The sequence below is a fragment of the Oncorhynchus kisutch genome, linkage group LG28 (genome assembly GCF_002021735.2).
Source record: "Oncorhynchus kisutch isolate 150728-3 linkage group LG28, Okis_V2, whole genome shotgun sequence".
In the NCBI taxonomy this organism is placed as follows: Eukaryota; Metazoa; Chordata; class Actinopteri; order Salmoniformes; family Salmonidae; genus Oncorhynchus; species Oncorhynchus kisutch.
The window spans coordinates 2,357,050-2,384,432 of NC_034201.2; the positions used below are offsets into that span (position 1 = coordinate 2,357,050).

At 41.7% G+C, this 27,383-nt stretch overlaps 1 protein-coding gene across 2 annotated transcripts in view; it reads left to right on the top strand.

The window, feature by feature from the left end:
- Positions 1–1,953: 1,953 nt before the first annotated feature.
- Positions 1,954–27,383, top strand: part of LOC109873488 (eukaryotic initiation factor 4A-I-like) — a 39,466-nt gene continuing 14,036 nt past the window's right edge. The window contains exons 1-7 of one of the 2 annotated variants that reach the window (XM_031807644.1): positions 1,954–2,087; positions 8,889–8,946; positions 9,201–9,333; positions 9,943–10,082; positions 10,770–10,938; positions 13,753–13,862; positions 25,834–25,977. In XM_031807644.1, the coding sequence (XP_031663504.1) occupies positions 2,065–2,087; positions 8,889–8,946; positions 9,201–9,333; positions 9,943–10,082; positions 10,770–10,938; positions 13,753–13,862; positions 25,834–25,977 (777 nt within the window). In that variant the 5' untranslated portion in view covers positions 1,954–2,064. Of the gene's footprint in view, positions 2,088–8,437; positions 8,467–8,888; positions 8,947–9,200; positions 9,334–9,942; positions 10,083–10,769; positions 10,939–13,752; positions 13,863–25,833; positions 25,978–27,383 lie in introns of those variants that run through there. The other variant, XM_031807645.1, reaches the window with a different exon arrangement.

Sequence of the window (27,383 nt, forward strand, 5' to 3'; positions counted from 1 at the left end):
GTAGTGGCCAGACGGAAGCCACTCCTCAGTATAAGGCACATGACAGCCTGCTTGGAATTTGCCAAAAGGCAACTAAAGACTCTCAGACCACCAGAAACAAGATTTTCTAGTCTGATGTAACCAAGATTGAACTCTTTGGCCTGAACTCCAAACAGAACATCTGGAGGAAACCTGGTACCGTCCCTAAGGTGAAGCATGGTGGTGGCAGCATCATGCTGTGGGGATGTTTTGTCAGTGGCAGGGACTAGGAGACTAGTCAGGATCGAGGCAAAGATCAATGGCGCAGAGTACAGAGAGATCCTTGATAAAAAACCTGCTCCAGAGCGCCCGGGAGCTCAGACTGGGGTGAAGGTTCACCATCCAGCAGGACAACAACCCTAAGCACATAGACAAGTTATTACAGGAGTGGCTTCTGGACAAGTCTCTTAATGTCATGGACTGGCCCAGCCAGAGCACGGACTTGAAAACCTTCGAACATCTCTGGAGAGACCTGAAAATAGCTGTGCAGCGACGCTCCCCATCCAACCTGACAGAGCTTGAGAGGATCTGCGGTGAAGAATGAGAGAAACTCCCCAAATACTGGTGTGCCAAGCTGTTAGTGTCATACCCACGAATACTCAAGGTTGTAATCACTGCCAAAGGTGTTTCAACAAAGTACTGAGTAAAGGTTCTGAATACTTAAGTAAAAGTTAAGTCAGTTTTTGTATTTTTAATACATTTGCAAAAATTCTAAAAACCTGTTTTGCTTTGTCATTATGGGATATTCTGTGTAGATTGATGAGGAGAAAAAAACTATTTAATCCATTTTGAATTCAAACTGTAACGTAACAAAATGTGGAAAAAGTCAAGGGGTATGAATACTTTCCGAAAGCACTGTAGCTCTGGTCGGGCAACTTCGTCTTCTAGCAGGTTGAGGGACTAACTTACTTCCACTAGCTACTACTAGCATGTCTATAACCAGAAACAAGGTAGGGCTAGCCAACTTTGTTCAGTTGTTGTTGAGTTTGTTCTATTGGTATGCTAACTTCAATATCAGTTATGTATCTTAGCTACCATTATAATTTTTATTGTCCTGTCACACTCACGGTATAATTAAGCAATAAGGCCAGAGGAGGTGTGGTATATAGCTAATATACCACAGCCAAGGGCTGTTCTTAAACACGACGCAACCCGGAGTGCCTGGACACAGCCCTTAGCCATGGTATATTGGCCATATATCACAAACCCCCAAAGAGCCTTATTGCTATTATAAACTGGTTACCATCGTAATTAGAGAAGTAAAAATAAATATGTTGTCATAGGTGGTATATATATACCACAGCTGTTAGCCAATCAGCATTCAGGGCCCGAACCACCCAGTTTATATTATTTCTTTGTGCTGCCAACCTAGGCAGGAAACACACCTCCTAAACCCAGTGCGTGTATAATTTTTTTTTTTTACAATTATATATATAGTTATTTGTTTTCCGTTATTACATTTCCAATTTTGAAAACAATAAATTAGAAAACAAGTTGTTTTCCGTTTTTCCACTCTCTGTTTTGAGTAGAATTCAAAATAATTAAAAGTATTCCCGGATCTTTCTGACACATTTTCGGTTTTATTGGTGACCCACTCTTTGATAGTATGCACATCTCTCTCATGGTGTGGCTTTAAAACATTTATTTCATTATTCTGGAGAAAAAAATCTAGCCAGAACATTACTGTTTTCAGCATCTGAATATATTTTACCAGGTTCAGTACTGGCAGCACTGTATTTTGTCATTCACCGGAGCCAAAATGATGTCTCTGTGTCATAATTAAGAACTTCGATGAATTCATTTTTCCTTACGTTTCTTCAACGGTGTTGTTGCAGGGGAGGAACGAAATTACGCATCCTTTCAGTCCTATCATGTTGAAAAAGGCGTAGACCACAGGTTTAATGACGTCTTACATACCCAATAAAATATCACAATGGGTGTGGCCAACATTGAACGATAGTCCCCTTCTGCAATCAAAACTGTACTTTCCAGATCACGTTGTGGTACCTAAAACATTTTTTTGCGGCGTATTCGCCCTTTGTGACAATGTCGGCAGATTATGAAGAGAGGTAAAGAGCCCAGCTAATTTTTTATTATAACCAGTTATACGTTGATATGATAACACTGTCAGTCCAGCAATTCCGTGATTCACCCCCCCCCCGTTATAAAATGCAGCATGCAATTTTATCTAGCTTTGCGTTAGCGATTTCCTTGTGCTGTCGTTTTAGTGCAACGTTAGCAACTGTAAACTAGCTTCTGGTAGTCTGGTTGGAGTTGCTAGCCATGTCTCTAACGCCAAGCCGTTTGCACATTTTATCACGTTATAACATGTTAACTAGCTAGTTAGCGAATATTGTGCCATGAATTGTAAAAACTGATTTGCTGGTCAGCTCACGAATTGACTGACTTTGAAGGCGAACTGCTAATCGGTTCACTAAAATAGTTAGCTAACGTTAGCTATAATTTGGCAGGCGAACACCAGACAGAGGTTGCGGGAAAATGGTGGCCTGTCTCACCACCAGCGAGCCCCGCAATCGTGCACAAATTATGTTCTGCCCCAGTGAGTGTCTTTAGTCATGTTTAGCTACATTAGCTAACGGACGTTGTCTAACAATCCCAAAACTCGAGCTAATTTGCGAGCTAATTTAGTGTCTAGCGTTAGCTGGCTAACGTTAACGTTACATTTCTTAGCTACCCCAAATGTTAACGTTATGCGTACGAGCTTGTACAAAATGGAAGGATTTGCATCGGATAGGGCATTTGATTGACTGTTGCTAGTATTTTGTCTAATTCCAGCTAAATTAGTATGGTTATCCCTGCTGAATGTGTAGTAGTGCCGTTTTGCTAGCTAGCTACTAGTAGTAGGCTAGGCGTTTAATCACGGGGTTTTAATTTTCACTGACGTTAGCGCATAGCCAACGAACCCCCACCAATTTTGTTATCCACAATGACCACTCGTGCTGTTCTCTTCAAAACCTCTGTCTGAACACAATAAACGGTATTTGTATTGGCGTGTTTAAATCGTCTGCATTGGGAAGACGTGATCAAATGTATCAGAAAACACGTTTCCATCCACCGTTTTTATGTGAGTAAAGTCATAAAAGGTGTGATGGAAACAGGAAGTGTTGGTACAATGTTATAAATGTCAACAGACGACCAATATTTTTGTGTCTGCAAAATGTATTATGTGACGAATTGCGGTGGAAACGTTTCCTTTCACAATTGTTGCTAGAATAACCATGTGTAGGTACATTTCAGGGGTTATGGTTCTGTCACTGTGTACGGTTACATGCACACCGTGAGATTATTGTGGATAGGCAGATTAATATAATATTTCGACTAAAACGTTTACATGCTTTGCAAGAACGATTTCCCTAATAATCCTATTTACATGGATACGTCTTTTCAGATTTTCATGATGGATGCTGGTGCAAATAAACGTTCTACAACAGCGACCATGCTATTTTTGGGAAGCATATTTGATTGAGTTTAGACATAATGTTTGTATGTGAAAACTACTTCTAACATGCTGTCTAGATGGGGCGTGCGTGCGCCATCGCGCGCATGTTGAGTTTGTCCACACCAGACGCGATCAGGACAAACAGGTTGAAATATCGAAACGAACTCCGAACAAACTATATTAATTTGGAGACAGGTCGAAAAGCATTAAACATTCATGGTAATTTAGCTAGTTTGCTGTTGCTAGCTCATTTGTCCTGGGATATAAACATTGGCATGTTATTTTACCTGAAATGCACCAGGTCCTCTACTCCGATAATTAATCCACAGATAAAAGGGTAAACCAAGTTAGTTTCTAGTAATCTCTCCTCCTTCAGTCTTCTTTGGACTTCATATGGCGGTTGGCAACGAACTTTAATGTGCATTACCACCCAACTGGACTTGAGTGTGGACCTCAGTAAATATCACCCATGTGGGTACATGCTCCTAAAAACCAATAAGGAGATGGGAGGGGCAGGACTTGCAGCGCATGAAGCATCACAAATAGAACCAAGTTTCTATTGTAGTGCCTGGCAACGCGGATGCTCGTTGATGCGCGGAGCAATTTAGAAGCAATGATTGAATAACACTCGCGCACAACACTCGCGCACATAACGTGAGCTGTGTGGTCTTACATCATACATTGGGTGTTTCTCAAAATGCATGTTACTGTGCTACAAGCATGCAAATTGGAGCACTGGAGGGTTGGAGAATGAGTCCAAATCAAAATGGGTGAAACGGAGCATGGAGGGCACTTCTCGAATGCATACTACGTTTGTCCCTAATTTGAAGCTTGCATCGTTGCACGCTTCATCGGAAAGTATGCAAAGAATTATGACAGAACCGGGTAAAAAACAAGGCAAAATTTCTTGAAATCGGTGGTGCCATTATTTGAGCTGAAAGCGAGATAAAATATACTCTGACTAAGGAATGAAATGTTGCCTATTTACATCTCATATGATGCCGGCGGGGCTTACCCCAATTAGTCGAATGGTCATCGATTGGTAGTTTGGCTGTTGGTCGACTGAGATTGTTTTAGTTGAGCTGTATATGTATCTATGTACAGTGCCATGCGAAAGTATTCGGCCCCCTTGAACTTTGCAACCTTTTGCCACATTTCAGGCTTCAAACATAAAGATATAAAAATGTATTTTTTTGTGAAGAATCAACAACAAGTGGGACACAATCATGAAGTGGAATGACATTTATTGGATATTTCAAACTTTTTTAACAAATCAAAAACTGAAAAATTGGGTGTGCAAAATTATTCAGCCCCCTTAAGTTAATACTTTGTAGCGCCACCTTTTGCTGCGATTACAGCTGTAAGTCGCTTGGGGTATGTCTCTATCAGTTTTGCACATCGAGAGACTGACATTTTTTCCCATTCCTCCTTGCAAAACAGCTCGAGCTCAGTGAGGTTGGATGGAGAGCATTTGTGAACAGCAGTTTTCAGTTCTTTCCACAGATTCTCGATTGGATTCAGGTCTGGACTTTGACTTGGCCATTCTAACACCTGGATATGTTTATTTTTGAACCATTCCATTGTAGATTTTGCTTTATGTTTTGGATCATTGTCTTGTTGGAAGACAAATCTCCGTCCCAGTCTCAGGTCTTTTGCAGACTCCATCAGGTTTTCTTCCAGAATGGTCCTGTATTTGGCTCCATCCATCTTCCCATCAATTTTAACCATCTTCCCTGTTCCTGCTGAAGAAAAGCAGGCCCAAACCATGATGCTGCCACCACCATGTTTGACAGTGGGGATGGTGTGTTCAGGGTGATGAGCTGTGTTGCTTTTACACCAAACATAACGTTTTGCATTGTTGCCAAAAAGTTCAATTTTGGTTTCATCTGACCAGAGCACCTTCTTCCACATGTTTGGTGTGTCTCCCAGGTGGCTTGTGGCAAACTTTAAACAACACTTTTTATGGATATCTTTAAGAAATGGCTTTCTTCTTGCCACTCTTCCATAAAGGCCAGATTTGTGCAATATACGACTGATTGTTGTCCTATGGACAGAGTCTCCCACCTCAGCTGTAGATCTCTGCAGTTCATCCAGAGTGATCATGGGCCTCTTGGCTGCATCTCTGATCAGTCTTCTCCTTGTATGAGCTGAAAGTTTAGAGGGACGGCCAGGTCTTGGTAGATTTGCAGTGGTCTGATACTCCTTCCATTTCAATATTATCGCTTGCACAGTGCTCCTTGGGATGTTTAAAGCTTGGGAAATCTTTTTGTATCCAAATCCGGCTTTAAACTTCTTCACAACAGTATCTCGGACCTGCCTGGTGTGTTCCTTGTTCTTCATGATGCTCTCTGCGCTTTTAACGGACCTCTGAGACTATCACAGTGCAGGTGCATTTATACGGAGACTTGATTACACACAGGTGGATTGTATTTATCATCATTAGTCATTTAGGTCAACATTGGATCATTCAGAGATCCTCACTGAACTTCTGGAGAGAGTTTGCCGCACTGAAAGTAAAGGGGCTGAATAATTTTGCACGCCCAAATTTTCTGTTTTTGATTTGTTAAAAAAGTTTGAAATATCCAATAAATGTCGTTCCACTTCATGATTGTGTCCCACTTGTTGTTGATTCTTCACAAAAAAATACATTTTTATATCTTTATGTTTGAAGCCTGAAATCTGGCAGAAGGTTGCAAAGTTCAAGGGGGTCCGAATACTTTCGCAAGGCACTGTATATGTATGTACAGTGGGGGGGGGGGGGGGGAGTATTTAGTCAGCCACCATTGTGCAAGTTCTCCCACTTAAAAATATGAGAGAGGCCTGTAATTTTCATCATAGGTACACTTCAACTATGACAGACAAAATGAGGAAGTCCGGGCTCTGGCTGGGCCACTCAAGGATATTCAGAGACTTGTCCCGAAGCCATTCCCGCATTGCCTTGGCTGTGTGCTTAAGGTTGTTGTCCTGTACAAAGGTGAACCTTTGCTCCAGTCTGAGGTCCTGTCTCTGTACTTCGCTCCGTTCGTTGTTCCCTTGATCCTGACTAGTCTCCCAGTCCCTGCCGCTCAAAAACATCCCCACAGCATGATGCTGCCACCACCATGCATCACCATAGGGATGGTGCCAGGTTTCCTCCAGATGTGACACTTGGCTTTCAGGCCAACGAGTACAATCTTGGTTTCTTCAGACCAGAGAATCCTTAACTTTTTTCATATTTTGTTACGTTACAGCCTTATTCAAAAATGAATTACATAACATTTCCTCATCAATTTATACACAATACCCCAAAATGACAAAGTGAAAACAGGTTTTTTGATTTTTTTGCACATTTTTTATTAAATAAAAATTGAAATACCTTATTTACATAAGTATTCAGACCCTTTGCTATGATACTCAAAATTGAGGCCAGTGCTTCCTGTTTCCATTGATCATTCTTGAGATGTTTCTACAACTCGATTGGAGTCCACCTGTGGTAAATTCTATTTATTGGTCATGATTTGGAAAGGCACACACCTGTCTATGTCAGGTCCCACAGTTGACAGTGCATGTCAGATCTAAAAGCCAAGCCATGAGGTCGAAGAAATTGTCTGTAGAGCTCAGAGACAGGATTGTGTCGAGTCACAGATCTGGGGAAGGGTACCAAAACATTTCTGCAGCATTGAAGGGCCCCAAGAACACAGTGGCCTCCATAATTCTTAAATGGAAGAAGTTTGGTACCACCAAGACTCTTCCTAGAGCTGGCCACCCGGCCAAACTGAGCAATCGGGGTAGAAGGGCCTTAGTCAGGGAGGTGACCAAGAACCCGATGGCCCCCCCTGTGAATAAGAGTAGGAAACATGGACCGGCTAGGGTATGTTACCAAAGTTGCGCTTTGCTCCCCCCCCAAAAAACGGACTCCACCCAATCAAAAAACGGACTTCACCCAATCAAAAAACAGACTCCACCCAATCAAAAAACGGACTCCACCCGAACAGTCACGGAGAGATCTGTATATTGGCCTTTCGGGCCAACGGAGCTCTTAAAGGGACATTGGTGTCTTAGAAGGACAGTGACATGTATCTGATGAAGGACAGTGACAAAGCCTTGTATCTGATGGAAACACACCTCTGGTGGGGAAATGCAAAAAAAAAGGTAATGCACATTTCTGATAGTTGTAGGTTCTATCTGGACCTCGACACATTTCTCATAAATAATTGTTAAATTAAATACTGATGAAGCAACCCTTTTTTTCTATGTACACATACAGCACAGCTTGGAAGGTCCCAGACAGCGCCCCATACTTGTCCAATCGCGTGCGTTACTTAAATCACTTCACGAAACTCAGCCAATCCAAGCAAATATTTACAATGCATGTTAGGAGACTGATGTTGTCAGAGAGAGAGACCGCAAGAGAAGCAAAAGCGGAAGCGAGAGGAGAAATGATAGAATGGCGTGCGCAAAAGTCAGGAAAGTTGATACAGAAAATTGAGCTTTCAAAGAGGAGTGGACAGACAAATATGCCTTTATCCTTCCTGCAGCGAGTGTCCAACCACTCTGCCTGACATGTTCAGCGACTGTGGCTCTAATAAAAAGTGCCAACGTGAAGCGCCACTATGAGACAAAGCACGATCTTTTGAGCAAAAATATACACAGCAGTCTGAGGTGAGGGTACGCAAAATAAACAAACTCAAAGCCCAGTATGATCGGTCCACCAGAGTCCTCTCCCATGCATTCACTGCCCAACAACGTGCAAGTGAATGTTAACTAAAAATAGCTTGGATTTTGGGTCAACACCAAAATCCGTTTTACTGACGGGGGAGTGGCGATGGAGTGCACGAATGCTGTTGCTGAAACTTTACGAGCTGTGTGAAAAGGTCAAGAAAATTCCAATGTTGCGTACTACAACAGCAAGAAAGAGTGAAATACAAGCAGAGGATGTATTAACACAGTGTGATGAAGCTATTCGGAGTCCACCACGCAGAGCATTAGCTGTTGATGAATCTACTGATGTGAGTGATAAGGCCCAGCTTCTGGTGTATGTTAGATTTTACCACACAGAGAAGACAAAATTCTGCGAAGACCTGTTAGGTGTAACACCACTCGAGACACATACAAGAGGAAAGGACATATCCATGGCCATAAAGGACATGCAGAGAAAGAGGGGAATAGATCTAAAACAAGTAGTTTCTATCACCTCAGACGGGGCCCCTGCCATGATAGATGATAGATGATGATTGTCAGCAACGATATGCAAGTTTATTGAACATGGCTGCCTCAATGCAATCATTGTAATGAGCCAATCACATTCTGGCAGACCCCTTATAGATTTTTGGTCAGATTTTTTATTTTTTCCCAAGATATCATTATATTTAGCAAATGTATGCAACATGACATGTATCCTAAAGTATCAACATTTAACGTTTTCCTACAGAGACCTCTCCAACAGAGACAATGGCCCAGAGGGCATGGAGCCAGATGGCATCATTGAGGTAAGTGTTTGTGTGTGTGTGTGTGTGTCAAGCTACACTTTGTTAAATGTTGGATAAAGGACAGGTTGCATTGTTGAATATTGAATGGCATGTTGTCTAATGGAATGGAAGAAAAGATGCATGTAACTCACACTTGTTTTTTTTGTGTCTCCGCTGGCAAAAAAAAAACGGTACTGGGGTTTGTGTATAAGAAGTACAGGACTGGGGTGCTATTTATACTGACCGTGCTCTACGATCATTTTTTCTCTCCACAGAGTAACTGGAATGAGATCGTGGACAGCTTCGATGAGATGGCCCTGCGTGAGACTCTCCTGAGAGGAATCTATGCCTATGGTTTTGAGAAACCGTCTGCCATTCAGCAGAGGGCCATCCTCCCTTGTATCAAGGGTAAGTACAAGCTTCCTAAAGTATAAACTCACACACACAGGATATAACCTCTGCATGTTGTTTATTTTGTTCACGTTTCAGTCAGACCTTTTTCAAGATGGGTATAAGCTAAGGTTCCAAATGGCTATTAATGTGTTGATTCTTGAACATTGCTTTTTGCTTCAAGATGATCTAGCCTAAATTGTCGCTGACTGACGTTGCATGAGCATCTATACTTACTTACTTAAAAAACATTTAACCTTTATTTAATTACTTAATCCTCTTAATTCCTGTGTTGAACATAAGGTTTTCTTGAGAGATCATACTATACTGGCTTTTATTTATTCCAGAGTTTCCTACCGGTCAGGCTTGGAGACCTTCTCAATCTTGCCTTTCATTTTTTATTATTTTCATGCAAGTTAATGATTAAGCGTACACATTTCCCAAGCTTCAAAACAGAGTGACCCAAATGCCTTTAAAGCATATCCTTGGTCTTAGCAACTAGGAACCAAATGGGATGAGCCGGGTAGGGACCTACCTGAATTTGTCCAATAAGAAACACTTGTTTTTGTTTTCTGTTACAAAATGTTTTGCTACGGTGTGAACAAATGAATTTTCATTTCCCACCAGGTTATGATGTTATTGCACAGGCCCAGTCAGGCACAGGGAAGACTGCCACGTTCGCCATCTCCATCCTCCAGCAGATTGATATCGAGCTGAAGGGCACCCAGGCCTTGGTCCTCGCTCCCACCCGAGAGCTGGCTCAGCAGGCAGGTTGCACAAACATTAAATTGGCCTAAAAACAGTTAACTGTGAATGCAACTCCTGCACCCTTTACACAGTCGCACCGATGCTGTACCATGGTGCCTCTGGTATTTTAATATGACATGGTCCTTTCCAGTACGGTTCTAACAACAATGGTGGATGAGTAACCAGACCAGCACGGTAAAGCGTGGCTCGGCTCTGCTCCATAGTGTGAATCAAACCATGTACTATATTGTACTATCTCTGTCTCTGGGCAAGGAAGTGTCTTTGAGTGGCACTGAGTGTTATATCTGACAGGGGGAAAGGGACAATGCCATATTCATCCCAGGCGACTCGGTGCTGGTTCATGCTAAGGGCACAAACTCATAATTGAGTTGCAAAAATCTGATTCCTTATGAATATTGTTGCTTGCCAAAGTAATACAAATTTGTATGAAAAAGCTAAAAGTATCTTGACCATGGAATTACCTCGACTAAGAACATATGGAATAGAATTGTAATGTGGGTCTTCGTGAGTATTGTGTGCATGTAAATGTAGTAAAATGTGTGCCAGAGGGGGAGCTTTCTCTTGCCACTGTGCTTCTGCTTGCTCTCTGGGGTCTAGGCTGTGTTACTCTAAAAGCACTTTGTGACAACTGCGGATTTGAAAAAGGGTTTTAATAAATTGTATTGACTCCCTCTCCTCTTCAATAGATCCAGAAGGTGATCCTGGCCCTCGGTGACTACATGGGAGCCTCCTGCCATGCCTGTATTGGCGGCACAAACGTCCGTAACGAGGTGACAAAGCTCCAGGCTGAGGCTCCGAACATAGTGGTTGGAACGCCAGGCCGCGTGTTTGACATGTTGAACCGCAAGTTCCTCTGTGAGTAATGACCTCAGGGTCTTTGTTTACTTTTGTGTTATTCTGCATTAATGATCTTTTTTTTGTAACCAGATTTGTATAGATAACTTCTTGCGACTAGGGGGCGATATTTAAATTTTTGGATGAAAAACCTTCCCGTTTTAAACAAGATATTTTGTCACGAAAAGATGCTCGACTATGCATATAATTGACAGCTTTGGGTAGAAAACACTCTGACGTTTCCAAGATATTGTCTGTGAGTGCAACAGAACTGATGTTACAGGCGAAACCCAGATAAAAATCCAATCAGGAAGTGCCGCATTTTTTGAAACCGCCTCATGCCAATGACTCCTTATATGGCTGTGAATGAGCTACGAATGAGCTTACGTTTTCTACGTATTCCCCAAGGTGTCTACAGCATTGTGACGTCTTTTTACGCATTTACGTTGAAGAATAGCCGTAAGGGACCATATTTAGCAAGTGGTCACATGGTGTCTCCCGCAGAAAATCTTGCGTAAAATACTGAGGTAGCCATTTTTCCAATCGCTTCTTATGAGAAACCAATTGCCTCGATGGATATATTATCGAATATATATGTTAAAAACACCTTGAGGATGGATCCTAAACAGCGTTTGCTGTGTTTCTGTCGATATTATGGAGTTAATTTTGAAAAAAAGTTTGGCGTTGTAGTGGTAGCATTTTCCGGTCGATTTCTCAGCCAAGCATGATGAACAAATGGGAGCTATTTGAAAAAAGGAACATTTGCTATCTAACTGGGAGTCTCCTGAGTGAAAACATGCAAAGTTCTTCAAAGGTAAATTATTTAATTTGATTGCTTTTCTTATTTTCGTGAAAATGTTGCCTGCTGCCAGCAGAGCCTAGCATAGCATTATGCCATGATAAACTTACACAAATGCTTGTCTAGCGATGGCTGTAACGCATATTTTGAAAGTGTGATTAACAAAAGGCTAAGCTTGTGTTTCAATATATTTCATTTGCGATTTTCATGAATAGGAAAAGTTTCTAGGGGTATTTATGTCCGCTGCGTTATGCTAATTCGTTTGAGGCTATGATTACGCTCCCGGATCCGGGATTGCTAGTCGCAAAAGGATAACAAGAGATTGGAATTGGATTTTTTTCCCGAAGAACAGAATCAGAACAGCAAACGAAAGTGATCTATACTGTTCCGGAACAGAACGGCTATTTTAAAAGCATGGGTACTGGTTAACGCTGTAGGTCTAAGCCCTTAGATCGCAATATCTACTATGCTAACATATGAAATTGTTTTAAGATAATCATAAAATGTATAATTTAGCCATTTGATTTGGAATTTTAGGACCTCTGTAGGTATAGAAAATATATATTTGATGAAACATTGAATTTAGACTTTACTGCTATAACCCATAGAAACGCTTTGAATAACACCATTCATAAATGGCAAACACAAAGTAAAAAAATAAATCATAAAAACACGGTTTTTAAGTGTTTTTTACCTTTTGGCACATTTTACCCCCTAATGCACTTTTTGCCATTTTTACAGCCCGGTACTGGCGTAGAGCAGAACAACCGACACCTTCTTGTTTGTGAGAGTCCCCTTTTGATATTCGGTCTGGACAGTCAGTTTTTTGAGAAGACCTCTTCGAAATGAGGACATCCGCGACAGAGTTCAGACAACTGCCGTAAAGCTTGTGGATATCATAGACCCAAACAACAGAGACTGTCGTGTTCGTGGGAATCTCCACTTTCGTTATTGGTCACATATTAGGTTTTACAGTTGTGAAGCACGGGCGCATCAATTTACTCTAGTTTTTTTTAAATAATGTTATTTTACGTTCTCAGGCATTTTTTTCAGTCCCACAAAAAAAACGCAACAAAGTGCCTATGCAAAGCCCACACTTTGCCACTCAGAAATGTATTCCCGTGTCTGCCTGCCTGCCCGCCAGCTGAAAATCTTTTCCAGTGTGTGTGCATGTAGACAACCTGCCCCTCCCCCTCCAAAGCATAGTCTCGTAGCCTATTGACATTTCAAGCGTGATTCAGAAACGAGGTGAGAGATTTTTAATTTGAGAATAGATTAACCTATTCAATGCTAGTTAAGGATACTATCGTTTTCATGTTTCACGTTGGATTTATTAACTACAAAAAGGTAAGACTTGTTTTAAATTCAAATTCTGGTGCTGCTCTGCACACACATGCTTGCTTGCTAGCTAGCTAGTCCAACGTTAAGCCAACTCTGAAGTTCAAAGACATTCAAAATTCCTTCATAGAAGCTGCTCCTGCGTTGGTATAATTGTATAAATGCTTGTCACAACAACAACATCCACAGCACTTCAAGCCTCTTCCTCCACCCTCTCTCGCTCTCTCCCCACCCACAACATTTCTGGCACATCTCGCACCCTACACTCATCTGTCCAATGCATGTAAATAGCTTGCCTGCTCCATAGCAATTAAGCTGTTCTATCCCCACTGATTGGTAAGGTAATGTAATGGCAAACTAAATGTTAAAAAAAGAAAGATATTTCACGAGTTTAAAAAGGAACTGAAAGGAACGATATAAACATACTTTTTTTTGCTATGAACCGGTTCAGATCTTTATTTTACTGGTTGGAACAGTGGAACGGAATGAACAAAATAATTGTTCTGTCCAGAACGAAACCATTGTAAAATAATCTCGGGTTTTAACCCCTGGAGATAACAACTGTTTGTCATACTTTTCTCAAGTTGTTGTTTACATCAGTATGTTTTATTAAATTATTTGTTTACTTAATGGAGTATTGGGATTGGACTATTTTGTGTTCAAGTTGTCTGAACTAAGTGCTCATCTTCCCCCTACAGCTGCTAAGTACATCAAGATGTTTGTCCTGGACGAGGCTGATGAGATGTTGAGCCGGGGTTTCAAGGACCAGATCTATGAGATTTTCCAGAAGCTCGGCACCAGCACACAGGTAAGAGGACCACACGCACAAGTAAGGGCACAGACTGTCAAACAGTCCGTTAGAAAGCTATGATTATGACAAAATTGCGCCGACAGACACGGTCACCCTGTTATTTATTATATTTCTTATATTATTTGCACAGAATGTTTGTAGTATTATTTCCTACAGCCGAAAATAACTTTTGGACATTTGATCGGTGGCCACTTCTCTGCCCTGGATCTTCCCGAGGCAGCCCCATTCATCCTGGGTGTTACACCAAACCGTTGACATTGGAGGAGAGGGAGAAGTGGGGTTCTAATCAGGCTCAGTCGGCGAGAAAATCATCCACTGCTTCAGAGTATATTACTTGCCAACGAGCTCAGGGCGAGGATCTCCTTTCAGAGAGACATAAGGGACTGTAACATACTCAGTTTTACAGAATCATGGCTCTATGGATGTATTGTCTCCATACAGCTAGCGGGGTTCTCTGTTCATTGCGAGGACAGGAAGAAATAACCATTTGGTAAAAACAAAGGTGGAGGGGTATGTCTCATGATTTAACAACTCATGGTGTGATTGTGGTAACATACACCAACTCAAGACCTTTTGTTCTCCCGATCTGGTATACCTGACCATTAAATGCCAACCGCATTACCTTCAGAGAGAATTTTATTTGGTTGTCACTGTCATGTATATTCCCCCAAGCAATGGCTCTCAAGGAACTACACCGGACTTTGTGCAAACTAGAAACCGCATATCCCGAGGCCGCATTTATCGTAGCTGTTGACTATAATAAAGGAAATCTGAGGTAAATGTTTCCAAAATTCTACCAGCACATCTCCTGTGCTACACGTGGAGAGAACAAGGCGTTCCTCCGCCCTCCCTTTGGCAAATCAGATCACACCTCCATCCTGCACCTCCCCACCTATAGACAGGAACTTATGCATGAAGCACCTGTGGTAAGGGCTGTTCAATGTTGGTCTGACCAATCGGAATCTATGCTTCAAGACTGTTTTGATCACTCGGACTGGGCAATGTTTGCGGTTCCCCTCTGGGAATAGTATTGACGTATACACTGACTTGGTGACTGGATTCATCAGGAAGTGCATAGAGTATGTTGTTCCTACTTTGACGATTAGCAATTATCCAAACCAAAAACCGTGGATAGATGGCAGCAATCGCAAAACTGATAGCGTGAACCACCACATTTAACCACGACACGGTGACTGGGAACAGCTATGACCTCCGTAAGGCAAAATTATAATACAGGGACAAAGTGGAGTTGTAATCTAACGGCTCAGACACCAGATGCATGTGGCAGGGACTCCAGACAGATAATCACAGATTATAATAATGGGAAAGCCAACCACATCGCGAACACCGATGCCTCACTCCTGGGCAAGCTAAACACCTTTTCTTTGCCCATTTTGCGGAAAACAAGCAAATTGGGCTAACGAGGACTGTGTGCTCCCTATCTCTGTGGCCAACGTGAGTAAGGCCTTCAAGTGTGTTAAATGATAAGAAAAAATCATACAATTCCAGGTGAACTTACAATGTGGTATAATGGTCCTGTTACGTTTGTTTGACCGCTAGGGCCAGGCAATGAAGTTATATACTGAACAAAAATATAAATGCAACACGTAAAGTGTTGGTCCCATGAGCTGAAATAAAAGATCCCTGAAACGTTCCATATGCACAAAAAGCTTATTTCGTGTGTTTTGGGCCATTGTCCTGTTGAAAAACAAATCATAGTCCCACTAAGCCCAATCCAGATGGGATGGCGTATTATTTCATAGTTTTGATGTCTTCACTATCATTCTACAATGTAGAAAATAAAAACCATGGAATATGTAGGTGTGTCCAAACTTTTGACTGGTACTGTATATGTGACCAACAGATGCATATCTTTATTTCCAGTCATGTGAAATCCTTCGATTAGGGCCTAATGAATTAATTTCAATTGACTGATTTCCATATATGAACTGTAACTTAGTTATCTCCTTGAAATTGTTGCATGTTGGTTTATATTTTTGTTCACTATAAATATAAGTGTCTTTGTGTTTAATAAACAAAGTTATTTTTTAGCAGTGTGTGGTCTGTGCGCAGGCAAGCAGGCTGCGCACAGCAGCAGCTCAAGATTATTTGATTGAGAGTTCTGGTTGCCTATTGATGGACTTTAGCCCCTCTTCAGAAGGGGCATTCCGTTACAGGCAAGTAAAATGTCCATTCATATCACCAAAGAAGGTTCCATGTCGGCATTTAAAAACTGTAGTGTAGCCTACCCTAACAGACAGATAAACAAACCAACATGCCGTAGCTGAGGCTGAAACGTGTAATCAATACAGGCTACAGGTAGCCTACTGTAATTTAATATTAGGCAAAACCGAAGAGTAGGCAACCCGTGCTCGCAAGACTGGCCTGAAGACATCGGTTCCATGAATAGACTAGGACAGTGGTCACCAACCTTTTCTGAGTCAAGATCACTTTCGCAGTCAAAAAGCAAGCTGATATCTTTTTTTTTTTTTACATTACCTCACACAAACAGGTTAGTAGGAATAAGGTTTGGGCAGTAGGTCTAATACATTATCACAGCATATTGGCTATATGATTGGCCTGCCAATATTGTTAATCAGACCATATTACATTTCAAAACACGAGCTTTGATAACAAAATAGATCAGTTGGTTTAGCACTTGTGAGGCACTGTGGAGCATGAATTGAAATAATTAGCTTTTTATTTTATTTTACTGGACTGATGGTACCTGCATCTGATGGTCAACGAGGTCAAATCACGACGTCAGTGGTCTTCAGGTCGAAAAGTCAAGAGTTTCCGACTTGGAATTCCGACTTGGATGACCGTTCAAAACTATTTTCCCCAACCGCCTCTCACAGTCCCTGCTCTCTCATTCCTTTCCTCTGGTGAGACTGACCAGAGAGAGGGGACACCGTCTTCCACCTGATGGCAAAACTCGAGTTGCACCGCCTCTGCCTCATGCACAAATTCATGTTGTTCCTATGACCAAAGAAAGTTAAATATTCCTTTATATTAAAATTTGACACGATGAGCTGCTAATAATAATAAAACACAGGGCTATCGATACTTGGCTAGTCATTCATTGCAGCCCGAGCGAGTATGGAGAAGCGTGTTTTGTAATAGTGTTGAATAAAAACAGGGACCATGCTCATTATAAACTTAAACATGAACTCACTCAGCTCTTTGCTGTATTCGTTGACAGTCTCTCTGTGGTCATGGTTTTAAAAGTTATTAAATCTTACGTAGGCTAGTAGCCTATTAAACTTGGCTGTGGCCAGGGTCATGGAAGCTCTGTAGCCATGGTGATTTGAGCAATCCGATTGGGCAGCGCAGTAGGTGTACTCCATTTAGTCACAGAATTGCCGGTCCGCCGGGTAGGCGTATTTTGTCTCATGGGAACGCTTTGCTTACCCGGTGCACAGGACTTTTGAATCAAGTGCACCTACTGGCAACAGCTCAACATGATTTAAATAAAGGAGTGCAAGCCTTTATTCTTCGTTGGCTTTTCTACAGAAATATTTGGTGATCGACTAGGAATACCTTGAAGATCGACGATCGACCGGTTGGCGACCACTGGATTAGGATATTCTAAATGCAACAGACTGAAGACTGAACACACACTTGCATCATTAGCAATGAGACAGAGCAAGTAGAGCAGGCAGGCCAGCTTGAGGAAGAGAGAGGCAGAAGCTTGCTCTTATGTTTTGGTCATCTGCATCTCGCAATGTCTTGTCTTGCATATGACTTCCAAATTCACCAAGTAGCCTAAAGTTCGTCTCTTCCTCTTTAGTTTTATTTGAGTTACACAACTTCCCCAGGCCTTCACAACCTATCGGCTGTATCTCGGAAAATGTTTTGTGATAAATGAACAGTGACTTTAATTAAGTGGGGGGGGGGGGGAACAAAGAAATGTGTTTTTCGGTTTGGGATTTTTCTTAATGTTAAGGATCCAAACTTTGTTTAAACATTTTTAATGTTTAAACATTCCCGCCCTTAGTTTCGGTACTAGTTCATTTTTGTTTATTTAAGAAAATACAAAGTGTTGGTATTCCTGATTCCATACAGTATATGATCATGTAATATAATGCCTCATGAGAGCACAATAAGGAATACCAGCACTTTGTATTTTCTTAAATAAAACACACGATTACGCAAACAACAACACTAAAATAAAGTGCTATATCTATGTGAAATCAATATGTAAACATGTTTCAGACATTGTATAGGTTTATGCTATGTTTTGTTACAAAGAGAAAAAGATGCATACTTGTGTGACTCAAAGGGCAGGTCTGTAGTACGCTACTTCTCATTTCCCACTCCAGGCTAATGTGATGGGCTTGTCACTGTTAAGGAGCTTTCTGTAGCCTTGGGGGTCTATCCATCTGTAGTAAGCTTGTAGTGGCCAACTCATTGACAACTTCGGCTTTAGCTTGCTCATTGCTTATGCCTTCAGAAAGTGTTCACACCTCTTGATTTTTCCACATTTTTGTTACAGCCTGAATTTTAAGTTTAGATTAAGAATTGTAAGTTTAGATTTTGTGTGACTGATCTACACACAATACCCCATAATGTCAGTGGGATAATGCTTTTAGAATGAGTTACAAATGAATAAAAAATGAAAAACTAAGTCAAGTATTCAACCTGTTTTTATGGCGAGCCTAAATAATTTAGTAGTACAAATGTGCTTAACAAGTCAGATAGTTGCATGGACTAACTCTGTGTGCAATAATGGTGTATAACATAATTTTGTAATGACTACCCATCTCTGTACCCCACACATACAATCATCTGTAAGGTCCCTCTGTCAGGCGTGTCCGTACTTGTGCTGAAGTCAGGTGCAGGAGAGCAGAGAATTGTGAACAGGCGCACACTTTATTTCGGCAGGAGAGAATCTACCGACGGACGCAGCTGCGTCCAAAAACCTCCAACCGACAAGGCAAAGTGTAAAACGTGCAAAAACAGTCACTACCGTCAAATGTATACAACCAGGCTTCGTGAAATAACACGAGGGAAAACGCACGCAAGCCTAGTGCGTACAAAAACGCGTATCACAAAAACAATCTTACACAAAAACACGAGGGGGAACAGCGGAATAAATACATGTAGATTGATTGGGGAATGAAAACCAGCAGGGAACAAGACAAAACAAATGGATACATGATAAATGGAGCGGCGATGGCTAGAAAGCCGGTGACGTCGACCGCCGAACGCCGCCTGAACAAGGAGAGGAGCCGACATCGGCGGAAGTCGTGACACCCTCTGTCGAGCATTGAATTTTAAGCGCAGATTCAACGACAAAGACCAGGCTTGTTTTCCAATACCTCGCAAAGACTAAACGCAACAAAAAGAAGAAGAAACTGTATTATGAAGCCAAGATCAATGAAAACAACTTTGGAGTACTTTAAATGAAATTATGGGCAGAAAGACAAATTCAACTCCATCTTTCATCGAATCAGATGGCTTATTCATCACAAAACCATTGGATGTTGCCAATTATTTTAATGATTATTTCATTGACAAAGTGGGCAAACTTATGCAGGAAATGCGAACAACGAATGGTGAGCAATTGTATTCATGCATTTAAAAAAACAAATAATGAAAGAATAGCATTGCCAGTTTGAATTTTGTAAAGTTAGTGTGGGAGAGGTGGATAAATTATTGTTATCGATCAATAATTGCAAACCTCCTGGCATTGACAACTTAGATGGAAAGCTACTGAGGATGGTAGCTGACTCTATAGCCACTCCTATCTGTCATATCTTTAATCTGAGCCTAGAGGAAAGTCTTTGTCCTCAGGCCTGGAGGGAAGCCAAAGTCATTCCACTACCCAAGAGTGGTAAAGCGGCCTTTACTGGTTCTAACAGCAGACCAATCAGCTTGCTGCCAGCTCTTAGCAAACTGTTGGAGAAAATAGTGTTTGACCAAATACAAGCTATTTCTCTGTAAACAAATTAACAACAGACTTTCAGTATGCTTATAGAGAAGGGCACTCAACATGTACTGTACTGACACAAATGATGGATGATTGGTTGAAAGAAATTTATAATAAGAAGATTGTGGGAGCTGTACTGTTAGATTTCAGTGCAGCCTTTGATATTATTGACCATAACCTGTTGTTGAAAAAACATATGTGTTATGGCTTTTCAACCTCAGCTCTGAATCCATAATATGGCAATCTATCTAATAGAACTCAAATGGTTTTCTTTAATGGAAGCTTCTGTAATGTCAAACATGTAAAGTGTGGTGTACCGCAGTGCAGCTCTCTAGGCCCTCTACTCTTTTCTATTTTTACGAATGACCTGGCACTGGCACACAAAGCATGTGTGTCCATGTATGCTGATGATTCAACCATATACGCATCAGCAACCACAACTAATGAAGTCACTGAAACCCTTAACAAAGAGTTGCAGTCTGTTTTGGAATGGGTGGCCAGTAATAAACTGGTCCTGAACACCTCTATAACTGAGAGCATTGTATTTGGTACAAATCATTCCTTAAGTTCTAGACCTCAGCTGACTGGTAATGAATGGTGTGGCTGTTGAACAAGTTGAGGAGACTAAATTACTTGGTGTTACTTTAGATTGTAAACCGTCATGATCAAAACATATAGATTCAATGGTTGTAAAGATGGGGAGAGGTCTATCCGTAATAAAGAGATGCTATGCTTTTTTGACACCACACTCCAAAAAGCATGTTCTGCAGGCTCTGGTTTTGTCTCATCTTGATTATTGTCCAATCGTGTGGTCGAGGGCTGTAAGGAAAACCCTAGTTAAGCTGCAGCTGGCCCAGAACAGAGCAGCACATTTAGCTTTTAATAGTAATCAGAGGGCTGACATAAATACTATGCATGCCAGTCTCTCTTGGCTAAGTGTTGAGGAGAGACTGACTGCGTCACTTCTTCTTTTTATAAGAAACAATGTGTTGAAAATCCTAAATTGTTTGCATAGTCAACTTACACACAGCTCTGACACACACATTAATCCCACCAGACATGCCACCAGGGGTCTTTTCACAGTCCCCAAATCCAGAACAAATTCAAGAAAGCGTACAGTATTATAATAAAAAATAAACAGAATAAACAGCAAACATGGTTTCAAAAAACAGATAAAGCAACAACTTGCGGCACAACTCCTCTCCCCTATTTGATGTAGATAGTTTGTGTCTATGCATTGATATGGAGGCTACGTGTGCCTTTTTGTAATGTTGTTCTGTCTTTGAGTAGTTCTTGTCTATTGATGTTCTGTATTATGTCATTCTGTATTATGTTTCATGTTTTGTGTGGACCCCAGGAAGAGTAGCTGCTGCTTTTGCAACAGCTAATGGGGATCCTAATAAAATACCAAATACCAGATCCACCTTTCAGCAGGACAATAGCCTAAAATGCAAGGCCAAATATACACAAGTTACTTACCAAGACAACATTAAATGTTCCTGAGTGGCCTAGTTACAGTTTGACTAAAATTTGCTTAAATTTTGGCATGATTTAACAGAACTTTAAGAACTAAAAAAAAGTATTATAGGCAAATATTGTACAATCCAGGTTTGCAAAGCTCTTAAGAGAGTTACCCAGAAAGACCCACAGATGTAATTGCCGCCAAAGGTGATTCTAACATGTATTGACTCAGGCGGTTGACTACTTATCTAATCAAAATATTGTTTTACTTTACAATTTTTCTTCCACTTTGACAGTATTTTGTGTAGATCATTGACAAAAAAAATTGCAATCAAATCCATTTGAATCCCGCTTTAACACAACAAAAGTGGAAAAAGTCTAAGGGTGTGAATACTTTCTGAAGGCACTGTAGAGCTTGTATTACCTATTTGCTGAAATGGGTGTGAGAGGGCGAAGTTCGTAACGTGGCTCGAAACACAATGTTGTTCTCAATGAACAAGAATGTGAGCATATCTGCGGCTATAAACATACTTATCGCTCTCAAATGTCTTTGGCCCGGTCAGAATCTGCTGTGAAGGGCTGCTTGAATACAGACGGGAGACAAGGTTGTTTTCTTTGCGTTTCCGTCCTGCTCCGTTGGTATGAATACTGGGGTGGTGTTGGCGTAAATGTGTCAACATGTTTGAGGTGTTGGCAGCTGCATAGGCTATTCTCGTTGAGCAGTGGCAACATACTCTATCTGTCCATCGCCGTTGTAATCTACTGGGAAGCCAAAATGTTTTTCAAACAGGAGATTTAAACGATGAGGGAAAATCGTACTGGTTCATCTACCCCCAACACTAGTCATTGCAGAGAACTAGTTCACGGCTGCGCCTCTCTAAAGTACAGTTTGGAATTCGCCAATTAAGATTTGAATTCTCATTACATCGTGTGCAATAGGCTTTAGTTGTTTTAACGGAATAGACCATGTTTACTTCAGCTCAGATTTACTCAAGGCATACAACCGCAGTGTAGTCATAGCCTATTCCTAGAGTAAAAAAAATAAAAAATGTACATCTTTTTTTTAATGTAATCATTCAGGTTCAGTGCAGACCGACCCGAGGTGTCCGTACCGAACGGTTCGATACGAATACGTGTACCGTTACATCCCAACAAGAAAGCAAAGGCTACTGAACTCAATGACTATCTCCCCGTAGCACTCACTTCTGTCATCATGAAGTGCTTTTAAGGATCATATCACCTCCACTTTACCCGACACCCTAGATCCACTACAATTTGCATATTGCACCAACAGATCCACGGATTACACAATTGCCATTGCACTGCACACTGCCCTATCCCACCTGGACAAGAGGAATACATATGCCATTGCATTGCACACTGCCCTATCCCACCTGGACAAGAGGAATACATATGCCATTGCACTGCACACTGCCCTATCCCACCTGGACAAGAGGAATACATATGCCATTGCACTGCACACTGCCCTATCCCACCTGGACAAGAGGAATACATATGCCATTGCACTGCACACTGCCCTATCCCACCTGGACAAGAGGAATACATATGTAAGAATGCTTTTCATCAACTACAGCTTAGTGTTCAACACCATAATGCCCTCCAAGCTCATCACTCATTTCAGGGCCCTGGGTCTGAACCCCTCCCTGTGCAACTGGGTCCTAGACTTCCTGACGGGCCGACCCCAAGTGGTGAAGGTAGGCAACAACACCTTTATCAGGCTGATCCTCAACACACGGGCCCCACAGGGGTGTGTGCCCAGCCCCCTCCTGTACTACCTCAGGAGGCTGAAGAAATTTGGCTTGGCCCCTAAGACCATCACAAACTTTTAAAGATGCACCATCGAGAGCGTTCTGCCGGGCTGTATCACCACCTGGTACGGCAACTACACTGCCTGCACTCAATGACATCTACCGTGTGTCACAGGAAGACCAAGAAGCTCATCAAAGATCTCAGCCACCCGAGCCACGGCCTGTTCACCCCGCTACCATCAAGAAGTTATTATTTATTTGGACATCACACATTATAGTCTTATACAGACATCGTACACACTCTCACTAAATCACATCCAATATCATACACATCAACATACTCAGATTTACTACACACATAATATCTTGTCTCAATTTTCTAACATCTGTGGCATTGGCTCACAGGCAAACAGGCAAGGGAATAAAACAAATATAGCTAGAACCTATTTATAGAATTCTAAATATCAAACATTTGAAAGCTCTAGTTTTGACCATCATAATACCTCTGATGGCAGTAACTTTACAAGCACTAATTATGGTCCATTTAGACTGAGAATAGTATCTAGTTATGGTAAGGGGTGAAATAAGTATAGCCAGTAATAATTGTAATGGTTTAGCAGATTATTAAAAAAAGATCAGTCTTTACATTTCTAAAAGAAAAGGAATGTAACAATTACTGTTTACAGGAAACTCACTCTACATCCTTAGATGGAGTTGTTTACAGGAAACTCACTCTACATCCTTAGATGGAGTTGTTTACAGGAAACTCACTCTACATCCTTAGATGGAGTTGTTTACAGGAAACTCACTCTACATCCTTAGATGGAGTTGTTTACAGGAAACTCACTCTACATCCTTAGATGAAGTTGTTTACAGGAAACTCACTCTACATCCATAGATGAAGTTGTTTACAGGAAACTCACTCTACATCCTTAGAAGGAGTTGTTTACAGGAAACTCACTCTACATCCTTAGATGGAGTTGTTTACAGGAAACTCACTCTACATCCTTAGATGAAGTTGTTTACAGGAAACTCACTCTACATCCTTAGATGAAGTTGTTTACAGGAAACTCACTCTACATCCTTAGATGAAGTTGCGTGGAAAAAGGAATGGGGTGGTGAAATCATTTGATATTAATGAACAAATATTACGATCTGAATGTGCAAATAGTCAGGAATGTATCGCAAGGAAGGTGGATCCTTTTGAATATGAAAGTGGATGAAAACGAGATTTGGCTCATTAATCTATATTGTCCAAATCAGGATTATCCGTACTTTTATATCCGTACATTTATACCAATTTATGGTTGAGTCTCCGCAGGGTACCGTGGTATTGGGATTCTCTTGGCTCCAGCGACACAATCCCTCCATTGACTGGGCTACTGGTGCCATTGTGGGCTGGAGCCTGTCCTGCCACACTCATTGCCTAAAGTCAGCTCTGCCTGCCCCGGGAAGTGTTCCTGGGGGCTTGGAAATTGCCCCGACCTCTCAGCCAGTTTCGCAGAGTACCAGGACCTCCGGGAGGGGTTCAGTAAGGCCTGGGCCACTTCGATTCCGCAGCACCGACCGGTATCCAAGAAGGTCAAACCTGAGGCGCTGGCATGCCGCAATAGTGCCGCGACTACACCCCCGGAAGCCGAGGCCTTTTCCCCCCCGCTCCAAGATCATTAGCCCCTCTGCTGTTCATCCTCTGTTGCCCCTTACTCTCCATATTTTTCCTACCCTTTCTGTGTCTAGAGTCAAAAACCAAGTCTGACTGCCCCTTGTCTTCTGTTTCTAGGCCCATCCCTTCCCCCCGTGTCATTGGTGGCCAGCCAGCGTACATGGTGAGACGCCTCCTGAGGGTTCGGGGCAGGGATTTCCAGTACCTGGTTGACTGGGAGGGTTATGGCCCGGAGGAGAGGTGCTCGGTTCCTGCTAAAGACATCCTGGACCCGGGCCCTCATTGCCGACTTTTACCGCCGGCACCCCCAGTCAACCAGGTATCCGCCCAGGTGGAACGCCAGGTGGCGTCCCTAGGGGGGTGGGGGGGGGTACTGTCACGTCCTGATCTGTTTCACCTGTCCTTGTGCTTGTCTCCATCCCCTCCAGGTGTTGCCCATCTTCCCCACTTAGCCTCTTGGTATTTATACCTATATTTTCTGTCTGTATGTGCCAGTTCATCTTGTTTGTTCAAGTCAACTAGCGTTGGTCTCTGCTCCTGTTTTTCCCCAGTCTCTCCTTTTCTCATCCTCCTGGTTTTTGACCCTTGCCATTCTTGACCCTGTACCCGCCCGCCTAACCACACTGCCTGTCCCTGACCCTGCCTGCCGTACTGTTCCTTTGCTCCGCCTCTGGATTACCGACCTCTGTCTGACCTGAGCCTGCCTGCCGTCCTGTACCTTGGCCTCTACTCTGGATTATCGACCCCTGCCTTCCTTGGCCTGTCCTTTGCCTGCCCCTGTTGTTACAATAAACATTGTTACTTCACACAGACTGTACTTGGGTCTTACCTTGATTCCTGATATATAGATTACTGCAGTGTTGGAGCTAGAAACATAAGCATTGTGCTGTACTTGTGATAACATCTGCAAATCTGTGAATGCGACCAATACATTTGATTTGATTTCATGCTCTTCCTGCTGCCTCTCTGGAAATTCAGGACTTTTAATTAAGATTGTTTTGCTGACAAATGTCGCAACAGAATTAAGCATCATCTTGGCCAATATAGAATATTTATTTCTGAGAGAGAGAGAGAGACTTTCCTCTGTCAGGTATTTTGTTCTATAGAGCCTAGCTAATACCTTTTCTCAACCCTATTTTCCAGGTGGTGCTCCTGTCTGCTACCATGCCTCAGGATGTGCTGGAAGTCACCAAGAAGTTTATGCGTGACCCAATCCGTATCCTTGTGAAGAAGGAGGAGCTCACCCTGGAGGGTATTCGCCAGTTCTACATTAACGTGGAGAAAGAGGTATTGCTGTTCTAGATGCTTGTTCTAGAAAAGTATATATAGATCAAATATAAGGCTCTTTATATATGCTTGTAATACAAGAGTTTCGTGAGGCTCTTTGCTCTACTAGTAATAAATAATAATAAATCAACTCATGGAGTATCCTATATGTAAGTAAAAAAGTTGATTTTTTAAAATGTATTAAAAGAAGTACAAAGGTCATGAAGTAGACACATTTTGTCAATACAACACAGTAACTCTTTGGGCTCGGAATTGCCTGGGATCTCAAGATACGATATGCAATTCTGTGATTTTATTGCCAATCGAGGTTTCAAACATATTGCTCACCATGCGTCTGCTTCAGAGGGACAAGAGAGAGCCGTGAGAAAACAAGTTTTGATCAGTTTTGATCAGGCCTTGGATAGCATTGGAATACGATTTGTATTTATTTTAAAATAACACAATAGTGTTTTCATTAGTTTGTTACTGTAGGCTATATGTAAAAACAAAACAAACAAACAAATTGATTAAAGTGTTGTGTTAAGAAGCAGTGTGGCTTGGTTGGGTTGTGTATCGGAGGACGCATGACTTTCAACCTTCGTCTCTCCCGAGCCCGTACGGGAGTTGTAGCGATGAGACAAGATAGTAGCTACTAAACAATTGGATACCACGAAATTGGGGAGAAAAGGGGGTAAAATTCAAAAACAAACAAAAAAAGTGTTCAATCTATTTTATTGGTTGAGTGCCTGTGTTACAACTACAGTATGAAACAGAAAGCATATGTGTTGGAACACGGTAACAGCTTTTTATAATGACAACATTTAAAAAAAATACCCCAACCACGAGCCGTCTAATGATGAAAACATCTGTAACCTAAACATCATTATAAGTGCCAAAGAACAAAAGCAATAATGGCATTATAATGGGCTCCAAATGTATTGAGACAGTAAACAAAACGTATTTTTGTTTAGGTTGAGTTTCGGGGTGATTATCAGCTGGGAGATGCACTTTCACTTGTTGCGAGAAGGAGCAGAGCAGGCCCTACTGTCGGGAGAAGGAGGGGCAACGGGGGGAACCATAAGAATATGACACGCCCTCCTAAAACTGGTTAGAACTCCAGTTCTGATACTGTATGTAACTATCGATTTTTGCAACCCCCCCCCCCACTAGTAACTGTTCTGACCATATACAGTTGTAGTCTGAAGTTTATATACACAATAGCCAAATACATTTAAACTGTGAAATGTCAGAATAATAGCAGAGAGAATTTTTTTATTTCAGCTTTTTATTTCTTTCATCACATTCCCAGTGGGTCAGAAGTTTACATGCACTCAATTAGTATTTGGTAGCATTGCCTTTAAATTGTTTAACTTGGGTCAAACGTTTCGGGTAGCCTTCCACAAGCTTCCCACAATAAGTTGGGTGAA